The following is a 26,094-nucleotide window of genomic DNA, read 5'->3' on the forward strand; positions in this document are numbered from 1 at the left end:
TAAATCAAAAGTATGTGATATTTTTAATGTTTCTTTGATGCTGGCCATTAGAAGCAATCTTGTGATAAAATATTTTATAAAGCAAGTAATCCTTTAATAAAGGCAGTAATCATCCTCATTTTTCAGTTTGTATTCCATAATTCTATATTTTAGGTTTGCCTAAAAGATATGCTTAAACATGAAGTCATTTCAGTGCTATTAATATTTTAATCTCTACAGTAACCTTGAAATAGCCGTGCCTTTTCCTGTGCATAACTACAGCTGAACAGTCTTCTTGGGTATAAGGTGAAACACTGATCCAGATGGATTTATTATTTCCTGGATAAGTCACAGAGATCGTCTCTAGGTATGAGTGTTTGCCTCAGTCAGAGACTGTGCATCAGAAAACTCCAAGGCGTTCCCTTTCTTCTGAATTGGCAGATACTTGGTGTACAAGGGCATAATGCACCCAGCACTGCCCAGAACTGTTTGATTTATTAAGAAGAATAAAGGCACATTGAATTGTTTATAAGTTTATTCATTGATGACACTGGCATTTGGTCAACAAACTTAAATACCACTTGAAAAGACCTAAAATGATTGCTATTTCTAAAGCAATTGGAACTCTTTCCCTAAATGAGTCTGTGCTTGACAAACTAAGACAGATGGGTATTAGCAGAGATCTCTGACGTCTCAATGCTTTTGAATATGAAGGTCACAGAGAAATAAACTATTACCGATTGTTTGTGTTTTCTTCCAAGGTATTTATTCCATAAATTAATAGCTGGCAATCACTTCTTGATTAAATGAAAAGGTATATAAATGAAGTGACCATAAGTTTTAGTTGTGAAAATAAAATGTTAAATATTAATCATATAGCCTGGTTAGATACTATAGTATAGTAATAGATACACAAGAATTCCAAGTAATTTTGATTGTTAGATTTTACTGAAAGTTATTTTAGTGTGGGGATCTTTCATATTCATAAGACATATTCATCCCAACATCCAAATTAAGTTTTCATGTTTTTAGCATTTAGTTTAAACCCTGTCAGCCCTAAAACATTATAAAGTTTTCCTTAAAATTACCATTTGTCATAACAGTGGTGAATCTGATGGCAGTGAGCAGCAATAGCCCGAAGAAGTCTGGTACTCAATTAAAACTTACTTGCCTACACTTCAGTTCTTGTAGACTTAAGCTAATTTCTTCTGAGCTCTGGTTATGAGTCTTTGCTAATTTGCATGGCTGGCTTAATTAATAAATTAAATATTGGTTTAGGCTGTGTTTACACAAGGTCAAAACAACAACAGAATTGACTAATTCAGTAAGGAAAAAAAGTAGCAAATTTCATGAAAAAAAATTGAAATCAGTTGTTTGTTAACATACAAACAAAACCAATTTGATTAACAGAATGTTTAAATGTTTCAGACAGTTGTTTTGGCATTTGGAGAGTCCATTGTTTCCCAACTTTTTTCAGTCTGAGACACCTCTAAATTTGCTGAGTTTTAGCCCAAGGTTAGAAGATATTGAACCACTCTCCCAAATACACATACCAATCCAGAAAGACATTCATCCGGATACCTAAGGATCCAAGGATGATAGACTTACATTATGCATTAATTGGCCTCCTTTTCCTGACCAACTTTTCCCTTCATTTCTTAAAACCCACAAAGGCTGTCCAGGGAAAGTCAAGAATTTGTCATGGTGCTTATTTTCAAAGTACCAATGTGTCTCGATGACCCGGTTGGGAAACAGTGGTGTAGACACAGCCTTATTCCAGGATTGAGTTAGCAGTCCTTGAGTGTCCTTGAGTAATGATAAATACCTGAGAAAATTAAAATGTGTCTCTCTTATAGTATTCTGACATGTGAAAATAAATATATAACTAATATTTTGAAGACATATACATTATGTTTTTAAAAACTAGCTTATGGGAAAAAAAAGCCAACTATAACATTTGGCACATAAGAGTAGACGCTTTCTGCCTTTAAGAATAAACAGATTCTTAAAGACAGCAATTTTAATACATAATCAGAATAAGACTCCAAAATTTGTACAGAAATTGTTTGGAAACAGTGAGGAATGAAAATCACTACATTTGGGTCCAAACTCTTGAAGTCAACTAGGATTTAATTTGCACAGTTTCATTTGCCAAATGTCTGTAGATTGGTCCAACTCTTGTTATCATTTTGCCAAGTTCCCTTCTGCTGAAAAATGCCTGTGCTCTGTTAGGCTTCTAAGCCAATGTCCGTGGCCAAGCCTGGACTTCAAGCAGCACTTGGAAGCATGTGAGCAGGTCAAGACAGGTGCTCCCATTCATTTGCACTCTCCCCAAGTGTATCCTCTCTTCAGCCCAGTATCTCTCCAGGACATATATGCATCTGTCTGAAGCCTGCACACATGATCGTTTGTAATCATTTTCTAACCATATTTTCCCTGGGATTTAGGAATGACAGTCTCTGGAAGAGAGGACAGTGCATGACTTTTTTTTTTCCTCCTAATCTTACAAAATGTTAGTTTTGAAGAGTCACTTAAAATAGATTCTCACATCAGTCTCTCTTTTCTTTCTAAATAAAGCCTGAGAATTTGCTTTTAGCTAGCAAATCCAAGGGAGCAGCTGTGAAACTCGCCGACTTTGGCTTAGCCATAGAAGTCCAAGGAGACCAGCAGGCGTGGTTTGGTGAGTAGGGCTTCTCCCCCCACGTGCCGTTTTCACTCTCGGGCTGCAGTCCCATCCCACTTACTAGCCGCGACAAAGCGGAAATGTTCATTCTGACAACTTGGCTAGTCTTAAGATAGTGGACTTTTATAAGTACCTAATTTTAGTGACATTAAAAAAGTATAAGTCTAAAAATAAGGGAAAATATAATAGAAGCCAGTAACCCAGACTTTTTTTCTTAAAGAATTGATGAAAAATGGGTGCTGTATTAATTAATAGGTGGATTGCAGTATTCAAAGAGTACTTTATTTGAGAGAAAATTGATTGTCCAAATACAGCCTCACTTGATGCTGAAATCTCCTATGTAACTAGGTACATATTTGCACAATATTTTGCATCTTTTGTGATTAGAAATATTTTTAAAATATTATAAAGTATATATAGAGAAATTTACATAATACGTGGTGTTATGTATCTATATATGTGTGTGTGAGTTTCATCAAAGTGCCCGTTTCTGCTCTACAATTTTGAAATTTCTATATGATGAAATTTCTGTTTCCTTGCAAGTAAGGACAAGATTAAACAAATTTATATTATATATAGTATTAAATATTTCTGGATTATATTATTTCAAGTTTATGAATTGTTTTGATAAATAAATTATTTTACCCACTGAATTTCTTATGCTTCTCTTTCTGCCATTTCCGAGTATTAATCCGTTTTTTCACGTGGTGTCCTAAAATATAACCTCTCCACAAGCTTCAACCTTACTTCTGTTCTCGCTTCCAATGTATTGAGATTAGAACTGGAATATAGTTGATGTGCATAGAAGGCAATGGCACCCCACTCCAGTGTTCTTGCCTGGAGAATCCCAGGGATGGGGGAACCTGGTGGGCTGCCGTCTATGGGGTCGCACAGAGTCGGACATGACTGAAGCGACTTAGCAGCAGCATAGTTGATGTGGCTTAGAGAGTAAAGTGTCTGCCTGCAATGTGGGAGACCCAGGTTCGATCCCTGGGTTGGAAAGATCCCCTGGAGCAGGATATGACAACCCACTTCAGTACTCTTGCCTGGAAAATCCCATGGACAGAGAAGCCTTGTAGGCTACAGTCCATGGGGTCGCAAAGAGTCAGACATGAATGAGCGACTTCACTTTCACTTTCATAGTTGATTTAAAATGTTGTGTTAGTTTCAGATGTACAGCAAAGTGAACCAACTATACATATATGTATATCCACTCTTTTTTTAGATTCTTTTCCCCTATAGGCCATTACAGAATATTGAGTAGAGTTCCTTGTGCTATACTGTAGGTCCTTATTAGTTATCTGTTTTATAAATAGCAGTGTGTATGTGCGTGCATGCTAAGTCACCTCAGTCGTGTCTGACTCTTTGTGACCCTATGGACTTTAGCCTGCCAGGCTCCTTTTGTGATCCCTCCTCCAGGGGATCTTTCTGATCCAAGGGTCAAACCCCTGTCTCTATGTCTCCTGCATTTGCAGGCAGATTCTTTACCACTCGCAGTACGGTAGTGTGTATATGTTACACTGCTGCTGCTGCTGCTGAGTCGCTTCAGTCGTGTCCGACTCTGTGCGACCCCATAGATGGCAGCCCACCAGGCTCCCCCATCCCTGGGATTCTCCAGGCAAGAACACTGGAGTGGGTTGCCATTTCCTTCTCCAGTGCATGAAAGTGAAAAGTGAAAGTGAAGTCGCTCAGTCGTGTCCGACTCCTAGCGACCCCATGGACTGCAGCCCACCAGGCTCCTCTGTCCATGGGACTCTCCAGGCAAGAGTACTGGAGTGGGGTGCCATTGCCTTCTCCAATATGTTACAGTACTTTACCCCAAATTTATGTTTGTTTTCTGCATCTGTGACTCTACTTCTCTTTTGTAAAAAGTTCATTTGTACCTTTTAAACTACACATAGAAGCTATATCGTATATTTGTCTTTGTCTGACTTAAGTTCACTCAAGATGACAGTCTCTAGGTCCATCCACATTGTGGCCAGTGGCAAAATGCCCTTCAATTTGAATTGCTTATCCTCTAAACAATAACAACAAATAGAAAGAGAGCTCAAGAAATGCTTGCTTCTTTTGTTTTCTATACAAGTAGTTTTCTGTATCCCTAAACATACACATGTGCTGAAAAGCACCCAGATCTCCCAGGATTCACCGTCTCTCTCTCATCTGCCCCAGCCACTTAACGGGAGTGGCTGGTGGGGCAGCCTTATCCACCTCCTCTGAAGGCAGCCTAATTCAGGACCTCATCTTGTGCTGCTGGTCCTGCTTCAGAGGTGCCTGACCATTATCCTTGTCTCTGATACCTCTGTTGAATACTGCCTTTTACGTTAAGGTTGTCCTCACTTACCAGGTGAACTTAATACCTCCCAATTTGTCCTTTGTTGTGTCATATTTTGTCATATAACTGGACAAAGCTATTCCACTAACTGCAAACTGAAAGGAGGTAGACCTAGAATTAGTGCTGTAAATCTGAGATTCAGAGACATCATTTTATCCTAGGAAAGAGTATAATTTACCCTGATAAAGAACATACAGTTATAGGAGTTGGGGTCCAATAGGAAGTACTGGGGCTATCACAAAGATGGGCGGAGCAAATCACTGGAGATATAGAAATGAATTAGAAGGTCCTGCCCTTCAAAACACTCCTATTTGCCTATCAATAAGTATTTAGCAGGCAGCGTGGGAGCACCTTTAACAGAAGCAGGTGTAAGGTGCTCTGGAGCACAAGAGAAGAATTGTGGAAATTTCAGTGACTGGGACAAGGCTTCCCCCTTTCTGGTGGCTGAATGGGAGTTTTGTTCACTGGCATGCAAGGAGATAAAGGCATTCCAGACAGAGGGATCAGCACATTCAAAATTTCAGAGGCATGAAACAATTTTTTCTATTTCAGGAATAGCAATAGGTTGATTACAGCTAAAGTAGAAGGTATACTAAGATGGGGAGCTGATGAAGTAGGAAAGGATTTTACGTTCTTGTGAAGGATTTAGCATTTATCTTAGAGGTTTCAGGAATCTGGTGAAAAATTTTGAGCAGAGGAGGACATAAGTGGGTTTCTGTTAAGTAAAGATTTGGTAGGAGGGTGACTTTAAGGATAGCCTTCAGGCAAGGGGCCAGTTAAGATAAGGCGGGCGTTCAAAGTACGCCTGAGGACAGCTTGAGCTAAGAAGTGCCCAGGAGCAAGCAAGCGCCAGGTGACAAGCAGAAAGGACAAGAACCCTGAATTTTAAGGGAATCTGTGTAGAGGAAGTCACAATCCTGCAAGTTGGGTTCCAAGACAGAACTCTAGTCCTTTCTAGAACAAAGCAGGACCCCACTTTACAAGATACCAAAAAAGGGACTTGGGCGCAGGGATGTGATTGCCAGAACTATGTACAAGATGATAATTGGATATCAGGAATAAGCCAGAAGCCTTATTACAGAGCCAAGGATCAAATTTAACACTGACAACTTGGATGATGCTTATAAAAGTATTGAAGTTGAGCTCCTGAAATCTCACTTGTTTGGGTGAGATTTCATCTCTTCTGCTAGATCACAAGCTGTTTGAGGGACTGTGTGCACTACAAAGTTTCTGCTTTTTGAATTAAAATACTGCAGCTGATATCCTGGCTCTGATTCTTAACAACTACATAACACTAGGCAAGTCGCTTTAACTCTGTAAGCTCAGTGTCCTTTTTGCAGATGGAAATAATAAACACTCTTTCATGAGGCTGTTATGAGACGAGACCATTAAAGTAGACTATTGGAATATGCCTGGGTTCTCAAAGCTATTCAGTAAGTTTTCAGAACTGTCTTGGAATGAAACAGGTCACAGAACCAGCCTACACAGTAAAAGTTGTTGAGTGAATGACTAAATATCAGGCTAGTGAAAGCAATAGCATCCATATAAAAGTACACAAATTTTCAAATTGTGATAATTCATTTCTCAAGGCAAGCTGGTCTCAGAGAAACAAGGACAGATGGGAAGTAAAATTCCCATTTTTTCTTTGGTGTGGTGATAGTCAGTTAAGTTCCTACTAAGATACCTATTAGGGTAATGACTTTTAAAGGATGCATTTTAAGGTCTAAGAAAATCCATCATTTTATAAGTATAAACAAACATAGTTTCTAAGCTTAGGAGAATACTTTTTTTAGCTTTCTTTTAACGTTTGTTTTTTTTTTTTTTTAATGGGTTGCAAAGAGTCAGCCATAACAAGCAACTGAGCACATTCAACTCAAATTTCAGTGACTCCTCCTGGATAACTAAGTGAAGGGCATGTGATGTCCTGCCTTTCTTTTGGGAATATTGCCTGATAGGTTTTAGGAGGAAAGGCATGTTTTAGTATGAATGATTTGTTTTGATATTTATTCAGTTTTCTGCCATAGTCTCATGTATTTGGTTAATTTTACATTTTAAAAGATGTAAAGGTTTTGAGTGGGGAAACATTTATTTTAATAAGAAAAAAGCAGAACTCTTTTTTTCATTATGTGTAATGCCAGAGTTTCGAGCTTCTACAGAGTTTTATTTTAATAAATTTGAGGTCTACTCCATATAAGAAAAATTAAACTATTCAAGCCGCTCTAGAAGCTCTCTATTGTGTTCAGTTATTTTTTTCCCTTATTTTCCAGTTCAGATATTTGTTTTTCCCGTGTTACTTCTTCGGTCTTTTTTGTACAGAGCCAAAAAGGCCAGAAGTAGTAGCACCCTGTAGCACTTGTGTGAGGTAGACTAGGAGATTTACCAAAGAGAATAAGCTGTTTCTCCTGTGGGATTGGATATGCTGTTTGCAATCCATTTCTTTCTTTCTTTTTTTTTGCTATTAGGAAAAAAAGGATAACTGCCATGATCTATTTCTTATGGAAGAATTATTTTGCTTGGTTGCTATTATGTTGTTATGTCTGTTGTTTAAATATTAAGGGTTTTTTAACGGCAGTATGTTGCAGTGGATTCTGTATGTAAGTAATTCTGTTTTCTCTTTGATCCTTTCTGGTATTCGTATTGGTTTTTCAGAATGAGAAACATACCCTGTCTCTAAAGAAGGCAAGCTCCCATTAAATTCCCGTTGATAGTATATATCATAATAAACTAGAGTTTTAGGAGTTTAATCTCATGCTAAAACAAACCTAGTTTGTCTTCCCCTCAGTATTTCTGTATTCATGAGAACACGTTGTAAAGTGCACTGTTTTAACATTTGTGCATTGTAGATGTAGGCTTCGCTATTCTTAGGGGTAAGGACCCCTAACTGCTCAAGTGATGGTTGTGCTCAATAGGAGCAAGTGTCTCTTAGCATTTTAGTCTCCAGAAGAGGTTTATAATAATTTACACTTAGGATTATCACTTCATTTCTTGCATAGTGGTTTCTTCTTTATCTTTTCTACCTCGATGAAGTGTTAATATTTCCTACTCCAGGCATGTATTCTACCAAGTTATTTAAGACATACATTAAAGGTTACCAATTCTAGATGGGAGGTTATAGATTGCATATAAAGGGTAGTCACACTTCAGAGAAAGAGAGGACCACTGAGAACTGTAGCAGATGGAAGTAATTTAGAGTCACCCTATGTTAGAGAAAAAGTACTCCCTCCCACACATACACCAAAAAAATCAAGGGTTCAAGAAACAGAAAAAGCATCGTTAAGGGTGAAAATGGAAAGTTTATTTTCAAGAAATCTGAAAGAGATTTTTTAGGTTAAGTGCTCAGAAGTAGGAAGATATTATGTTGAGTGAATGAAGGGGAAGTAGTGGGTAGGACCAGATGATAAAGTATCTTAAAATGCCAGGTGGGACCTGTCTTTAATCTGGTCTTTGGAGTCTGTTTCCCACTGGATTCCCTTTGTGTCTCAACATTTGGAGGAGTTGGAAAGGAATGGTCGGAATGAGAGAGCAGATACGGCAGTGAGAAGCCCCAGAAAGCTCTTGGAAACTAGTGTGCCTGTCTCTACCTTAGAGTAGCAAACTTCCACATCACTCCTTCAGCTAATCCTTGAACGTCAGTCAGGGGACCCACCGCTGCTGCTCAATAGTTCTTTCCAGCTCACAACTACCGAACAAACATTTCTATCAAAGTTTGAGGTAGAGGTGAATCCACTGTGGTCCATTTAAAGCTTAAACTACAACAATACAGGTCTTTTCTTGAAGTTCCTTCTCACTGTCCTCCTCATCCTCCTCTAAAGCAAACAGAGGAGAGGACAGGCAATGAAAAAGGGGGTAAAAGTGAAATCCAAAATCCTTTGCCTCAAAATGTAATTTTGTTGTAACCGTGTTGTTACATATATGCTTGTTTCTAAGTACAGATTTGTTTTGGAGGCGGGGAAAAGCTCCTTTCTTGCATGCTTTGCGTCCCAGTAGATACACAATGTGCTTCATCACTGGTTTGTAGTCAGAGAAATTCCTGATTATATATCCTTTTAAAGAACACTTTCCAATTTCCGTATGCCTTTAAAGAAAATTTCCAAATAGCAATAGCTATTTTTGGTAATTTTTAAAGTAAATATTTTTTATTTGAAAACCATTATTTTCATAAATAAGTATTTTACTCTAGATGCTAGCTATTAATTATCATTTAAGTATACCTTCTTGGAAGTACTGATTTATCTAATAGGAAACTTTCTTTAGCCATCTAGTTTCGCATACCTCATCTCTTAAAAGTCTAGCTGATACTTGTTCAGTAGTGACTCATCTAAATATTCCTGAGTCTTCTCTTCAGTTGCCACTTATAAGTACACAGTGATTGCTTATTAGTACAGAGTGAGCTCTTTGATATATTATGAGCCCATTTCTTTTCCTAGTGAGTTCTTCAGTTACTTTCAGCCCCAACCCCCTCTCATGGACTACCTCACTATCAAAAATATTTACTGAAAATTTGCTTTAAATTTATCCCCAGGATCTATGTTTTGGATCCTTGTACTTTGTAGATAAGTGTTAGTCACTCAGTCATATCGACTCTTTGCAACCACATGGGCTGTAGCCTACCAGGCTCCTCTGTCCGTGGGATTCTCCAGCAAGAATACTGGAGTGAGTAGCCATTCCCTTCTCCAGGGGCTCTTCCTGATCCAGGGATCGGAAACCAGACTCCTGCATTGCAGGCAGATTCTTTACCATCTGAGCCACCAGGCAAGCCCCACTTTATAGATAAATATGCCTCATAATAATGCTTCCCTGGTGGCTTAGCGGTAAAGAATCCACCTGCAATGCGAGAGACACAGGTTCGATCCCTGGATCAGGAAGATTGCCTAGAGAAGGAAATGGCAACACACACCAGTATTCTTGCTTGGGAAATCCCATGGACAGAAGAACCTGGCGGGCTACAGTCTGTGGGGTCGCAAAGAATCAGACATGACTTAGCAACTCAACAACAGCAACCTCTCATAATATATTATGTAGGCATCATGATAAGTATCATCTTCTGCAGTTTTCTCCTAATTTCTTCCCAGGTATAGGGTAGCATGTTCTGACCCTTTCACAGGTTTTGTTTTAACTTCCACATGAACAGGAATCAGAACTGCTGACCAAGTAGTCTGAAGTATATACACTGACTGTGCCGCTCCATAGAAAGGTTTTTCTATCTGGGGGAAAAAAAAAGATGTGTTTCTTCTAATTAGCTACAATGCAGGACAGATTGATGTTAAGACTGCTACAGAGAGAAACTCGTCCACGTTATTTTATTTCCCTAAGAGTCTTGTCTTATCTTGACAAACAGATCAACAGATACAGAAGCTCAAAGAAGTTTTTCTTCCTTCGCCATTTCATATTGGTTTTGCCAAGTTGGTTTTCATTCATTGACATCTGTTTTCCCTAGGTTTTGCTGGTACACCTGGATATCTTTCTCCAGAAGTTTTACGTAAAGATCCTTATGGAAAGCCAGTGGATATGTGGGCATGCGGTAAGGAATCATCCTCATGCAAAGTTTGCAGCATGCCACTATTGTTACAATGAAAATAGTATCTGTCAAATCTGAGGTTGATGTTCTCTAGCAATCAACTTAAGAGTTACGTTCTCAGACTTTAGCCTACAACAGTCGCCTGGAGAGCCCGTTAAAGCAGATTGCTGTTTCTGATTCAGTAGGTCTGGGACGAGAGTGTTCACGTGTTTAACAAGTTCCCAGGTGATGCTGAAGCCTGAGGCCCAGGAGGCACTTTGAGATAGGGCCATAATGTGTCCCCCACAGAGGGCGTGGGGTTTATGCTCCTTTCCTCTCAACTCCTCCAGGGAGCCCTGACCACGGCTGTCCTGTCTGCAACACAAGATGCTCAGCAGGGATTAGGAGAAAATGAGTGAATCTTGGAAAGGAATGAAATTGCCCTGTGGGGACTGGGCTCTGTTTTAGGCCTGGCCTTTAGCAACAAGCTCTAATCAAAACGTAGCCTGTGTAGGCTCAAAGAATGGGGAGAGTTTCCACCACAGCTTTTATAGCAGAATTTCTGTGTCAGCATATACTTCAAATAGGTGGGAGACTGAAATGAAAGGGGTACTTCGGGGTATTCTGAAATATTTTCTGCTGGAGTTACTGGACAGGAGCTAACCCTCTAGGCTTCCGACACTGTGTCATTAGCACAACCAACAACTTGGTGTGTGATCTCCAGCTGGGTGTATCTTGGCTTCTAGAGTTACTTCCACGCCTAAGAAGGCAGATGTGAGAAGAGCACAGCTTTTAGAGTCACAATGCCGGAGTTCAAGTCTGCTTTGCACTGGCTAACCCCATCTCCTTAGCATCACTGAGTTGGCTTCTTTACCTGTACAATAGAAGTATTTGACCTTCATAGATCTGTATGAGGGTCAAATAGGGTTTTTAGAGTTTATAAAGCAATTTGAAATGCAAACGGCTATTATTATTCTAAAAAGTTGGAATTGTCACTTAAAGGGTAGTGTCTTAGGTGAGCTCCAAGCTCTGTCTTCGTCCCTGAGACTGTTTCCTAAGCAGGAACTCTAAAATCCTTTTGGTGAAAGCACAGGCACAAAATGCTGTTGTTCAAGTCTACATGTTAATGGCAGATAACTCAAAATATTTTGTTTGTAAGAAATCAGCCTCCATCACAGATCTGTTAAGAGACTGACAGATGCGGATGGGTTTTATTGGGGCGGTGGGGGGCAGCTAGAGGGGTACCCAGCACTGAAGAGAGGATGTGGTACAGACAGGTCCAGACCAGAGTGAGTCTCGGTATCTCAGCTTCTGCTTTTAAAATGGTGATGATAATGGTACTTGCCTCCTCGAACTACCAAGAGGAATTTTTACACACACACATCTCATGAATGACTCTAGAAACTCAGAGCCACAGGGCATCTTTCAGATTTCAGCTCGTTTTCCCATGAATAGGCTTATCTTCCATTTTGCTCAGTTCTCTCCTTAGCTTTTCTTTTTACATGCTTTTTTAATTTTTTATAAACAGCCAAATCCCTTTGTGACAAGCCTGCCCTATTTAGGGCCACCAACCCTTATTTTCTGTAGAAAGTTTGGCATCCTTTAGTTGCATGCTGAAAAATGTCCTTAGGATCACATAGTTAACTGCAGAAGTGTCTTAGATATTATAGTGTTACATATTTGGGGGAAATTACCCAAACACACACACACACACACTGCCCACTACCTGGAACATAATAAGAGATTTTTATGCCTTTTGTTACATTTCTGGGTCTCTGCTCTTTGGAATAGTTTTATCATTTTATTATATGTCCTGAAGGTTACATTAAATTCACTTTACTTACAAGATGATACACCTTTTCTCATTCCTATTGTAATAGCTGCCAAAGTAATGTATACTTTATTTACTGCTTTTAGGTAATGGCAGATCTTGAGAGAATCTATTTTTCAACCATCCCTCAACACTAGCTCTTAATAACTACTTCTTTGCAAAGGCAGACATTGGATAGTATGGTAAAAAATGAGATAACCCAGAAAAGAAAGGAAATATGGCAAGTAATCTTTGTGAATCAAACTCTGTAAGTACTCAACCATGGTTGCCTTTGGGCAATTGACCCAGAACAGAGTGAAGTACGGCTTTGGTATAATGGCTTAAAGAAATCTGTGCAGTTTTTTCATTAGAAACCTACAATAATCCATACACAGAAAATTTTAAATACTTATCACCACTACTTTAATGATCTCACACGGAATATAGCCTGACTTACATCTGGGCTTTGAAAGCTACTAGTCCATTACTGGAAAGTAAATGATAGACATTAATGAAGCAAGAATATAGTCCTGTGTTCTGCCGTTAACAACAGTAAGTTGATTTAGATAGTTTTCTTGCTTATATAACTATTTTCATAATTCCATAGTGGGGTGAGCAAATGTTGTTTATAGATGTCACTGAATGACTGGTTTTTAACTGAACTTCCTTCTACATCTTTGTTTTAAAAAATAATAAATGTAAGTCTGAAAATATAGTGGACACACAGCTTGTCTTGTTACTTCTCTACCTGCATTAGATATCAGAACAGTTATGAGTAATAATAAACTAGTGGCTGTCACAGAATATATTGTAACTTGTAACAAACCTTTGAAATCTTAGGAGGATGTGTTCCTTGTTTCCTTTCATGGCCAGATTAGTTCCAGCAGTTGTGTGATTTCTGAGCCTTAGCATTTCATATTTCAGCCGGAATAAGTCAGCATCAAGCATTTTCTTAGAAAGTATTTGCCTTTGGAAATCTCAAGCCTGCTGGACCATGTGTTCCTTTCGCCAGTTCTGTGGCTCTTACATTGGACCATCCAGCTGTGCCTCACATTTAGAAGGCTCTCTGCCTTCATCCCTTACAACCCATGTCTTCATTAGTGTTCAACCCTTGGAGCTTTCTTCCCATAATCTCTACCAACATGCTCTTATTCTGAACTGACATACTTTCAGATACTTCTCTAGATATAGTATTTATTTATTTCCCTGACTTGATATTTTTCAAACTGTGGATCACAGACCACGTGCTTCAAGGTGACCTACCTGAGCGCTTATGAAAAATACAATTTTCTGGGGCCCACCCATGAAACCACTGAATAAGATTCTCTGTGATGAAGTTCAGGAATTTGCATTTCCACAAACTTTCTGATGCACACCACCATTGAGCTGCATAACACAGCTGGCTGCGAATTCCTTTGGGGCAGCAGATTTAGGATTCTTAGACGGTAGAGCACAAATTGCAAACAGGTGATCTACAGCTGTATTGACCAGACACTTGGACCATTTATGGGGGTGGGGATTGGCATTTATCTTTAAATTTATATAATAAATTATATAATTATCAGGAGATTTCTTTGGAAATTATCAGTTTCTGGCTTCCCTAAAGTAATTTAAAGAACAAATAGCAAGATGCTTGTGTTCTTACATGGCTGCTGTACTGCCAGACAGATGGACACAGGCTCTCCCTGGCACCCTCCCTCCCTCCTGCCCGGCAGGCACGGGCATTCACCTTAGCCTGATGCCAGAGAGCCTGTCAGTTTGCCACCCCTACCACATGATAGAAATAGTTTTCATCATCTGAAAAATAATTTGCTAATTTGTTGGCCTTGATCTTTTAGATTTTTGTTCTACCCATCACTGGCCCCTTACGTCCCAGAGTATTTCCCTATTTTGTGTTTTGGTTTTGGGTTTGCGTAAGGGATAAAAGGAAGCTGTTCTTATCCCTCACTAGTTAATTTCCAAACTCCACCTGCATTTTGCACATAAGCTCGTGGTGTGCCCTTTATTTTTGAGAGTTTGAAGTGGGTGCTTGTTAGACTGCTCCGTTAACTTCCCACTGGCTTCCCAAGAGTTTCTCAGCATTGCTGCTTCACCTTTTTTTCATAAGAACAGCCTTTAGAATGTTTTGATCATTAATGTGATTATAAGCTGTAGCTTTTATTAAAATCAGTTTTGAATGTTCTTGATAATATAGTCTTTCTACCTAATCAGTAATCAGTGCTTCTCAACTCTTATTAATCAAACATCTCTTAGCATATTCCAAGCACAAATGTGTACATAAGATAATGAAAACTTGTTTTAATTTTCATTTTTAAAAAATGCTATATGAAGTGGACTGTGTCAAATAGTTTAGCTTTTATGGAAAATTTGTTACAGAAAATTCTCTCTACAAAAGTAGAGAGGATAATAGTATACTGAACTGATGGCTAATCTTATTTCGTCTTCATCACTTGACTCAGTCTTCCACCCCAAGATTATTTAAGTCACATCCAAACATCATATCAATATATCTATAAATATTTTAATGAATACCTCTAAAAGAAAATGGCTTTTTAAAAAACATGCTAATAATAGAAATATTTTTAAATGTCATATAATAATATAATATTTTAATGAATACCTCTAAAAGAAAATGACTTTTTAAAAAACATGTTAATAATATAGAAATATTTTTAAATGTCATGTAATAGTAATTGTTTAAAATAATCAAATATGTAGTAATTTTGCTCTTTGCCCCTTTGTCTCATAATTTCATTACCAGGTTGGTCTCTTAAGTCTCTGTTATTTGTAAGGTCTGCTCCTCTCTCCCCCTCTTCTTCTCACTCCTCTTTCCTTGTTTCTCAATTTATTTGTTGAAGAAACGTGTAGTTCCCACAGAGCACACCTCAGACTTCTCAGTCTGCTCTCTGTATACTGTTTGCCACAGTAAGAAGTCAAGATTCCTTGTAGAAGTGGCTAATGCCAAATCTGGATTAGGAAAAGTAATGATCCAAGAGCATCTGGTGAGACCAGAAAGAACAGAAACTCTTAAAGCCTACAGAGCTTGTATTAACAGGACTCAGGAGCCACTTGGAAGTGCCTTCGACTGGTTAAAGATAGGACAGTTAGAAGATAAATAAGAAAAATAACAGTAATGGATTAAAATTTTAAATTTATGTATGCACTCATAGTAATAGTAATCAAAATACAACCTAAATTCTGGCCTTTGGAGGATGTTTGGGGAACCAATGTGTTATTTTGAAAGCTGATTATTAAAGAAGGAAAAAACTAATTACCCTATCTTTTCTCTGTGAGCCAGATCTCAGGGTAACCAAACAGCTGATGAAATAAGTTATTCTTAGACTAAGGAAGGCGCAGTAGAACTGTGCTCAGCTGTGTCCTACTCTTTGCAACCACGTGTACTGTAGCCCACCAGATTCCTCTGGCCATGGGATTTTTCAGACAAGAAAACTGGAGCAGGTTGCCATTTCCTACGCCAGGGGATCTTCCTGACCCAGGGATCAAACCCACGTCTCTAACTGACAGTTTCACATCAGTCTGCTCAATGATGTCTTGTAGCCTGAAAGTATTTTTAAATCTACTATATTTATGCTGTGATTGTATTTAAAGTATATTTTTTTGTAGACATCCATCAAACAAATCATGAGCATTTATTAACGTAGTGGGTGCTGATTCTTAGGGAATGAAATGTCTGTGAGCCTCCCTTCCCAGAAAAGTACCACACCAAGTGTCAACCAGTAGATGTAACCCACAAGAACAAAGCTTCAGAAGCAGGCCATGCCCAGGTCCAGAATGCTAAATGTTGCAGATGTGGCTCTGTTTTATAATTTTATAACAACCTAACTCCAGATGTTTATTAGAGAAATGAGTATTTTAAAATGACTATAGACTGTTTCCATTGCAAAGCTGATTTTCTTCTTCACCCCCTAAACCATAGCAAAGGGTTAAAGCTAATTAGGTATATCCTCTTTTCTACTTGCATCCAGACACTCATTATCATAATTATTATCATCATTAAATGCATCTGTTAAATCAGATAGGAAAAATATGAAAATAAATTTAAATGAATGAACATTAAGAGTGATATAGTGAAAGATAGAAAAAACATTTTTGTATTACAAAGTAAGGTAGCAATATTATATTTGATTTTCTGCACTGTCCTTTTTTTTTAATTCTACTGTGGTGAAGTCCCTTTCGATCTTGATTTTAAAGCGTTGTTGGGTTTTTATTTAAGAATGTTGTTTAAAATGCTTTATTCTGATCATGATCAGCTTTTTGAACTGGGTCTTCCTGAAGCAGGTTAGAAAATCCTAGGGTGATTAAACCCTTGTTTAAAGCCGTCTTAGCTGCAACAGTGCCTGTCATGTAAATATGTAGGGTCTGGTGAACAGGAGCAGGGCTAAGTGTCCCTAACAGAGTAAAGGTAAGGAAATGAAGAGACCAGCTGTGGGGGACAGGAGATGCAGGCCCACCAGGCAGCATGTCACCTCTCTTACCACGGCTCCCAGGCCTCCCTGGTGAAGGGGCTCAGCCAGAGAAAAGCAGAGGAGACAGCAGAGCAACGGCAGACTTTGCTCTGGGACAGCGGGCTAGAAATGAAAGATCTTAAGCAGGGTCATAAAATGTTTCAAAAGTGGAGGAAGGCACATGTGGTGACAAAGACGATGATCCAAGGAGACATTGAAACCTCAGATTCGATTTCAGGGCAAGTTAAAAACTACCGGATACAAGAATTTTGTTTAAAGATTAAATCGGATGTTGATTAATTTCTCAATAATTACATATTTATGAAAAAAATATTACATTGTCTTAAAGCTGAACATTTAACTCTTTGAATTTTATGCACAATTTCAGTCTTATCTTTTCCCTGTTTGTAGTATATACTCTTCTGTAGTATCACTGGTTTAGTTGTTTTATTGAAGAAGCTGTCTTTGAAGACTAAGATTATTAATGAAGAAAAGATTTTCATCTTCTTATATGGTACCCACATTCCCAGGCACCCTGGATATTTAGAGCATGAATCTGTAACCAGGGCACCATTGCTCTACAAACTGTCCTAATTAGCAAAATGACTAATAGGAAATAATAACATGTTATATATTTAAATGTCAACCTCTAAAGTGACTAAAATCACATGGTATCTAAATAGATAAGAGCACAGGGAGATCATGTGTACACAGGGTTCAGGGAGGCCACAGGTGTCGCCACAGTGGAGGTGGGCTTCATATTGAGGTGTTGCTCTGCTGTGCATCTTTAGAATTCATCCTTTGGTGCACGCATTGGACTGTCACGTTGTCAGAGCCCTTGAGCAAAGGAGGAGCAGCATTCACCCTCCACGGAACACTTCAGAGTGCATCATAACATGTCTCTGAAGTTTACCAATCATCTAGTTTTCTGTCTTCGAACGGATGTGGCTTAATATCATTGTGGATCTGCCCTGTTTAACTTCTCGGAGTTTCTGGGACTTAACACTGTGTTAATATGCTCATTTCCTCCAGGAGTCATCCTCTACATTCTACTGGTTGGATATCCACCATTCTGGGATGAAGACCAACACAGACTCTACCAGCAGATCAAGGCTGGAGCTTATGACGTATGTAATAAATATTCATATAGCTTTATATTTGGGTTTGGTTTTTTTATTTACCAAAAACAGATTTTTCATTGCTATTTTAATAATATCCCTTATTATTTTCCTCTCTTTTGGGAAAAAAGAATAAGATATGTAACATATATATTTAATTTCTATTTCCTTCTAGCCCTTTATTTCATAAAATCGAAAGGAAAACAGTATGAAGTCTCTAAGGAAGTACCTTGTTTGTCAAAGCTTTTAAATCTTAGTGCATTTTAAAATATATAAAAATTAAAGTATTTTTGCTTTAGAACTGGTTACTACCTGTTAGCTGAATTATATTTTCAAATGCTTACTGCATAATTATATGTTAACAATATTTTGCAGTGATCCATGTATCAAATAGAACATTGTTCCTTTATGTCAGCTTTGACTGTTTTTGTTTTGTTTATCTAGTGAGCTTCTGTGAAACCTTTCATTGAAGAATGGTTTTCACAATTGAAAAATATTGGAAAATCACAGTTCCAATACATTTAATTTACCATTAGTATATTTTAAACTAGGCATATGAATGAAGGTCTGTATTGAAGAGTAAGGCCTTAACTACTTTGTCTTTATGGCTTAGCTTTGTGCTCTTTGATGTAATTTTCTCTCCTCTGATAAATATGATTTACCACTTCCTCTGATTTTACCTCACACAGCCCTCTGGAAGTCAGAATGCAGGTCTGGAGATGCTTTTCCTGTATTATTAAGTGGGCTAACTAAGGGGTAGGCGATAACGGGTCCACCTTGTGAGCACAAGTTAAGAGTGCAGTGTGGTAAAGAGAGAAGTTATGAGAAGGCTATATTGTATTGTATCAGGTATCATGGACTCCCCTGACTAAATGTAACATGTAGATAGATGGATGTATCACAGGTATTTAAAATGTATAATTTTGAAGCATTGCATTCTAGCCAGACTAATCATAATTAATCCAAATTGTGATTTACCTGGCCATTTTAGTGCATTCACCATCTTTACAGGCTAGAACTAGGAATCCCTCGCTTCACTTTTTCCCTGGTGGCTCAGATGGTAAAGAAGCTGCCTGCAATGTAGAAGACCTGGGTTCAATCTCTGGGTAGGGAAGATCCCTTGGAGAAGGGAATGACTACCTACTCCAGTATTCCTGCCTGGAAAATTGCATGGACAGAGGAGCCTGGCGGGCTACAGTCCACGGGGTCACAAAGAGTAGTCACTAACATTTTCACTTTTCACCCGAAAAACATAACTCTACACATTCACTGCTTGGTGGATGTAAAGAAATGCCTTTGTGAAAGTTAGAAAACTCAGAGAAGGACCCACTTTTATCTAGGTGAATTCAGCCCTCATTTGTGGTCAGAAAATCTCCACATCATGAAGAAGCAGACTTGAGTGTTTCCTCAGTAGTTCCTGATGGTTAGCAAGTTTTTACAACTGGCCAAAGGAAACTTCTGGAATTAAAATGATAGCTATTAAACTGGCGAAAATGTGCAAGTATTAAAGAGTCAGTATCATTTTTCTTGTGTTTCATTTTGCCAGTGGATCACAAACGCACGTGATCACAACTGACAATCGCACGTCACAAGTCACACGTGGCTCCTAAAAGTGAACCAGCTGAAGTCCGTTAGGGCACAGTGACAACGGCTTTTTTCTCAGGATTGTCTATACAAATTCATAAATTGGGAAAACCACCTAATATTTTGTAAGAAACCAATGGGATATGCATCCTTCTTAACCCATCAAGAATAGTGTTTCTACTAAATATGCTTATTAAGTGAATATGAGGTGGCATAGTTATCAACAAAAAGCTTACACAGAAATTTAAAATAAATTACTTTATGACTATAAATGGTTACTAATAAAAGTTATGAGAGTTGGTTTACTTTCATGAACTTAGTTCTGATGAAATTTATAATTAAGTAGATTAACCTTTTTGAAGTATTAAAATGAAATCCTGCTGGGCTCTTATAGTCTCAAATTTCGTCTCACTGCTGTACTCCAAATAGTGACAGTTAATAGGTCCATTTGGAACAGGAATTGAAACGGTTTTATTTTCTCTGCTGTTACTGCTTACAAGATGTGGAAGTATGTAATACATCATTTTGAACCTTGGCATAGTAGCATGATGATGTGACAACTTCTCAGCTTTATTGACTTTTGTAAAATTGCATAAATAGTTATGAGAAATATTGCATAAAATTGAATTCGCAGATTAAAGATTTTTTTTAGAGGACTAGAAGATTCATTTTGTTTTTTCAAATTTAAAAATGTATCACTAGTTATAACATGGCAATTTAGTGTACATCTTTGTCCCTTATAGTTACACTCAATATCTTAATATATAGATAAATACATAGAGAGGGAATAGATACATACCTATGTCAGTTTGGCTACATGTATACCTATAGCTGAGTCCCTTTGCTGTCCACGGGAAACTATTACAACACTGATAATCAGCTATCCTCCAATGTAAACTAAAAAGTTAAAAAGTTTGTCTACATGTAGATACAATTTAACTTCTACAAAAAGTAAATTGATGAAGAAACACACTACTTAAGGAAATGATTAGTATATTTGGCTCTTCCCTGTCCCACTGAGTGTATCTTTTTAAACTCTTTATAAACTTGTATTTTTAAAGTTTCCGTCACCAGAGTGGGACACCGTGACTCCTGAAGCCAAAGACCTCATCAATAAAATGCTTACTATCAACCCTGCCAAGCGCATCACGGCCTCAGAGGCACTGAAACACCCGTGGATCTGTGTAAGTGACCGTGCCCCAAAGACCCCAAGAGCTGAAGTGAAAAATATACTCTCCTTTGATTTTTTTTTTTAACAAGTAATCTTGAAAAAATCAGTTTTTCATTATTAGGAAACTCTTGTAATTGAATACTTATAAGTTCATCGGATGGGTACAGAAACCACTAATGAAAATTTGATGAAGTTGAGGGTACTGTTATGCTTAATATCTTTTAAATAGCCTCAATTAAGTTTATTTTTCTCCTCTTCCAGCAACGTTCTACTGTTGCTTCCATGATGCACAGACAGGAGACTGTAGACTGCTTGAAGAAATTCAATGCGAGAAGAAAACTAAAGGTAAGAAATTTTACTTTTTTGTGTGGAGGGAAATTTGGCAGAGTGAGAAGTGGGATTCCGTATGAGGAACAGAACTATATTAGAAAGGGCTTTAAAATGTTTAAACCTCAAAACTCTTCTTCTTCTGGATCTTGGGGAAGTGGAATATCACTGGAATTAAAACTACCCTGAAGAGCTAGGATCACTGGTGATGTGATCCCTCCATTCAGTGAAAAACATCTGTGCAAATTAATAATCAGAACCTGGCCGCACCCACCAGGGTGGTCCCAGCATTATTATGAGAAACATAGGCCTGCTACTCTGAGGAAACCAAAAACTGAAGAGAAACAAAAATCTTCTGACTGAAAGTAAGATTAGGAGAAGACTTGTTATCAAAAACACTTACTTGTTAGGTTAAAGATTTGCAAAAGCAGCATTAATTTTATATTCTTATTGCTCTGACAGGGTGCCATCTTGACCACTATGCTGGCTACGAGGAATTTTTCAGGTACATGTGTTAAGAACTCTGCTCCTTCTCCTCTCCTCTCTAGTAGCTTTTTTTGGAATTTAAAATTTTTAGTGATTACATAAGACACTGTTGTTCAGGGATGGCAAAGAGGCGGCATGGGTTCCTTCCACACCTGTGACTGCCGTGTTGGGTTTTACGAGGGTGCTGTCTCACAGAGGTGCTAGCTAGCCCACGACTACACTCTTCCCTCGAGCAACCCGGGGGCCCCACCACTGGTCAGCGCTGGAGCAGAGCTCGAAACCCAGCTGTCTTCCATGCTGAAGCTGACACAGTTTGTAACTATACTCTCCCAGCTTGAAGCTCAGTATTTTGAATGTAGAATTAACTGATATCTCATAAAGTAATAACTATGAATAGTGTCTTTTTGCGTGTGTCTCATTCTCTCAGGGAATCACAAAAAGAAAGATTTTTAGAAGACCATTATTGAGGAACCCAGTCCTGTTAGGCCTAAGTTCTTTTGAAATTACATGCTATAAGAATGATGACAACTTACAAAGGTATCTAAACCTAAGAATTTACAAAGAACCTATCCCCCAGTAATAAACATTCTTTGAAATGATTTCCTGGTAAAAATAAGTTTGTTTAAATAATAGACTGAAAGAAGCTAAACTATTTCTTTTATTGTAGGTGTGACTCTCCAGAATTGACATAAAGTATATACTATTTCCAGAAATTGAGTTTTGGAGCCCCCCTTCTTTGATGGGTTACCTCAAAGGATCAGGTTTCCAAAACTTAAATTTTGGTAAAAGCTAATCAGTCTTATGTATGGGGAGGGACTGAAGCGTTAAGACAGCTAAAAACTTACTGTTTAGCTATTTAGACTTGGAACCATTGTCAGACAATCGTACCAAAAATTCTACCATTTTCGTTTGCTTACTATTTGTATGAGAGTGCGGTGCAGCGTCCAGTTACCCAGCTATGTCTTAAGTGCTTTATCCCTGCTGCACACCTCACCTGCGTGTCGTATGATCTCAGGCGGTGACCTGTATCGTGATCATGTTTTCCAAGCTGCTCAACCAATTTCTGTTTATTGTTTACCATGTTATTAGGTGGTCACCTTTAATCCCCCATTGTATATAATGTGATTTCATAAGCTTTTCAAAGAATAACTAACCTGTTAAACAACACCAATGATGATGACGCAATGAGTAATGCTGCAAATTGAGGGACTGTGTTAGTCAGCTGTATGTATTTTGTCCAGTTTGTTTGGTGTAGTAAAACTTGTTACTGCTGCTGCCAAGTTACCTGTTTTATGAACAGCTGATTAATATATTTTACATTTATATGGGTGAATTCAATGTCATCTCATTAAATATTAACTGATATGTGCTATATTCAAATAAATTAATATTTCACTGTGGCCCAGTAATTAGTGAATCACTAAAACGTAGGATGGTATGATATATATAGTTAATGACAGACTAACAGGGGCAAAAACTTCAGAATTAAGATTGTATATTTTGTTTCCATTTTAAATTCACTGTTAGGCATAAATTGGGCCTTTATTAATAAATACACCCATGTATGGACGCTTTTTGTTTACCTCACTTTTTGTTTTCTTTTCATCATCGTGTAAACTAAAAACTCATGACTAATATGTGGATTTGATATCGTTTCTGAATGTCTTAGCATGAAAAGCAAACTTTTTTTTTAATCCATCATTTCAAAACCAACTGAATAACATTAGACTCAGCTGCATCTCGTGGTTTATATTGCGTTTTAGTTTTGAGTATTCATTGTGTTTCATTGCCAAACATGCTCTTTTTTAAAGTAATTTGTCCATGAGTATATGGTTATAAAGTTGTTTTTATTTTTTCTTTTCTCCCTTTATGTGGAATGTATTTCTTGTGAGGTAAGGTAAATAGTAACCAAAAGGGACATTTCTGCATCTCCCAGGCCAAATCGCTGCTTATCCCAACTCATTGTCTTCTCTTTGCTTGCTCTTGCAATTCTAATTATTCTGAGTTTGCTTTCTAACCTATTAACTGCCACAGGATTTACTTAATACTGCTTTTTAGCTCCAGGCACACAGCATTAGTGCTAAGGCTACTATTTCTTATAGTCTCATTAATAATAAATTAATAGCTCTGTTGCTAAAAGCTAAATAAAATTAACATGTTTGTATCTTTAAAGTTAAAATTGTACCAACGTGATAGCAAAACAACAGCCCAAATCAAACAGATGTCAGGAAATTACATGTTCATGCAGTTCTATCATAGCTAGGTACTTCCAGTTCAGATACCAAATTCTATTCTGATATATTTAAATATATATAATTAACATTAAATTGAAGCATAAATGTGTACTTTGTCCTACATATTTGTAAATGTTCTAAACTTGATCTACTAATTGTCATTGACAGTTACATAATCTGTTCACTGTGTATGTACCCATTCATAAGTATATTTTTTGAAAGGACAGCATTGCTCTTTAATATACTCAAGGAGTTCAGTAACAGAAGGAATGCTGAACGCTCCCTCCCAAAAAGTGAAGTCTCATAAAAGACCATGCACTTTAGAAATTCTCTGAAGATTTCGTTTTGTTTCCTTTCATGCCTCAACTTTGTGATTTTTTAGTTTTTCAACATAAAAGGCTTTTGTTTATGAAGCCTTTGTATTCTGATTTTGATGCATAAAAAAAAATACCTTTTTTTAAAGTTCATACACTAAGTGTGTGAAATATTTGCTCTAGGCCAATAATATACCATTTCCTTTAAAATAAAGTTATTATTAATAATATTTTTATAAAAATGAAGTGATCTGATTTCAAATATACATATTAAAAAGAATGCTATTTAGCCAGAGCAGATTTTCACAAATGAGTTTTAAACCTCTAGGAAGAGGGGCTTAAGTGGCAGAACTGACATGGCCACCATACTTCGGTGTGAATGAACATGTAATACAATCTGTGAGCTGATGTCTGAAGACTTGAAATCAACTTTCTGGATTACAAAAGCATAGTCCAGTTAAAGTTCCAGTATCCTTTTCGCAACCAACTGTGAAATAAAGTCCAGTAATGTAACGGACAAAGTGTCCAATTATTTTCAATGAACTAAATAAGAATTCAGTTCTAAATTTGATGTGACAAGACCAAGAAAAGTGATACTGTATTTCAATGTCCTATAAGCTCGCGCTCATCAGTGTGACCTTGATAATCGGGCATATGCTGGCCATAAATCAGTAAAGGTAGTAGAAGGAGACAATAACCTGTTTTGTTGCCTGGCTGTGGGTTTCTGTGGATAACTCACTAAACTGATTTTTACCCTCATTTTGCAGCAGCCAAGAGTTTGTTGAAGAAACCGGATGGAGTAAAGGTAAGTTAAACAGCTGCTCCTAAACTCATTTCTGACTTTCAGATGCTGGATCATTTTTAAATGTTAAATATAAGTTCTAAATCATTGTAGCTCATACTTTTTATAGTTCCTGATACAGGATGCAGAATGAAATATAAAATAATTTAATATACAGAAATGACTGATATTTATACCAAGAAAAGCTACATCTTTTCTACTTGTTATATATTAAATAATCATGACAAAACAATACTTTATATGGCGTTACTTTAGAAATTGAGTGTGTAAATCCTGTCTGCTTTACTATAGCCTCCAACTGTCATGATGACCTGAAAATTCATGAAAACCAAATGTTTTTCCAAATAGTTATGTTGTGTTCTTTTAAAATTCTGGCTGCTGAATTTTATAGACTGAAAAAAACAAATCAAGTCTAGGAAATCAAAATTCAAAAATCTATTTTCTCTGCTTGGACAGTATTTATAAAGGTCTTAATTGTTCCTATTCTTCTGTCGTAAGACTTTGAGACAGAATTGACATGAATATTCTGAACAATTATTAGGACATTTCCCCAAGAAAGACAGCAGCAGAGTATTTTTACTTTCTAAAAGTTTTGGGTTTCCAAACAAAATAATACAATTTACTTTCTATTGATGCTGGGGTTTTTTTCCTGTGGGAATTTACCTTTGATTGAATATAACCTTATACATGAATTATGTGTGTTATCTTTTAGAGTATTACCTCAATGTTTTATTTCTTTAATCTTTTTCTTTCTCTTCCAATGGCAGATGCCAACATTCCTCATGAACACTTCAACGTTCTTGGGAATTAATTAATTTTCTAACATTTGAACTTGACCCAAAGTCAAGTGGTCAGTTCATTTTGAATATAGAACAGAGAATATCATCTGTCACTTATGTTCATGCCCAGTCATTTCTTCACCACCTGTCTGTGTGTGACTTGGGAATTTCCAGAGCTATGATGATCATGCACTTGTGATTCCCATTAGGATGGCATTTACCTTTTACTAATTCCTTTCCTCAATCTAATATTCTCTTCCTTCTGCTTAGTTTATTCAACAGAAATTTCAGTAATGACTGTTGATGTCTGCTTTTTCCCCAGTGCTACATTGGTGGAAATGTGGTATTTTAAATTTTCCAAATGTTTTATTCTCCTCTGTTTTTCTGTGGTATTCAGTGATGCAGAGCTCATAGTTTCTATTAAGATATTTATTTTCACTACTATTCTTATATAGAAAGAAACATTTCCAGAACTTTTTTCTTCCAGTCAACTTACAGTTCCTCTTTAAAGA

At 37.4% G+C, this 26,094-nt stretch overlaps 1 protein-coding gene across 17 annotated transcripts in view; it reads left to right on the forward strand.

Moving 5' to 3' along the window:
* CAMK2D (calcium/calmodulin dependent protein kinase II delta) overlaps window positions 1–26,094 on the forward strand; it is a 317,101-nt gene that overhangs the window by 247,271 nt on the left and 43,736 nt on the right. For 9 of the 17 annotated variants that reach the window (XM_070791027.1, XM_070791031.1, XM_070791036.1 and 6 more), the window contains exons 7-13: window positions 2,557–2,659; window positions 10,432–10,515; window positions 17,800–17,894; window positions 20,531–20,653; window positions 20,902–20,985; window positions 21,430–21,472; window positions 24,769–24,806. In XM_070791027.1, the coding sequence (XP_070647128.1) occupies window positions 2,557–2,659; window positions 10,432–10,515; window positions 17,800–17,894; window positions 20,531–20,653; window positions 20,902–20,985; window positions 21,430–21,472; window positions 24,769–24,806 (570 nt within the window). The remainder of the gene's footprint in view (window positions 1–2,556; window positions 2,660–10,431; window positions 10,516–17,799; window positions 17,895–20,530; window positions 20,654–20,901; window positions 20,986–21,429; window positions 21,473–24,768; window positions 24,807–26,094) is intronic. The other 8 variants (XM_070791029.1, XM_070791039.1, XM_070791038.1 and 5 more) reach the window with 1 other exon arrangement.

This window comes from Bos indicus, chromosome 6 (genome assembly GCF_029378745.1).
Source record: "Bos indicus isolate NIAB-ARS_2022 breed Sahiwal x Tharparkar chromosome 6, NIAB-ARS_B.indTharparkar_mat_pri_1.0, whole genome shotgun sequence".
NCBI lineage: Eukaryota > Metazoa > Chordata > Mammalia > Artiodactyla > Bovidae > Bos > Bos indicus.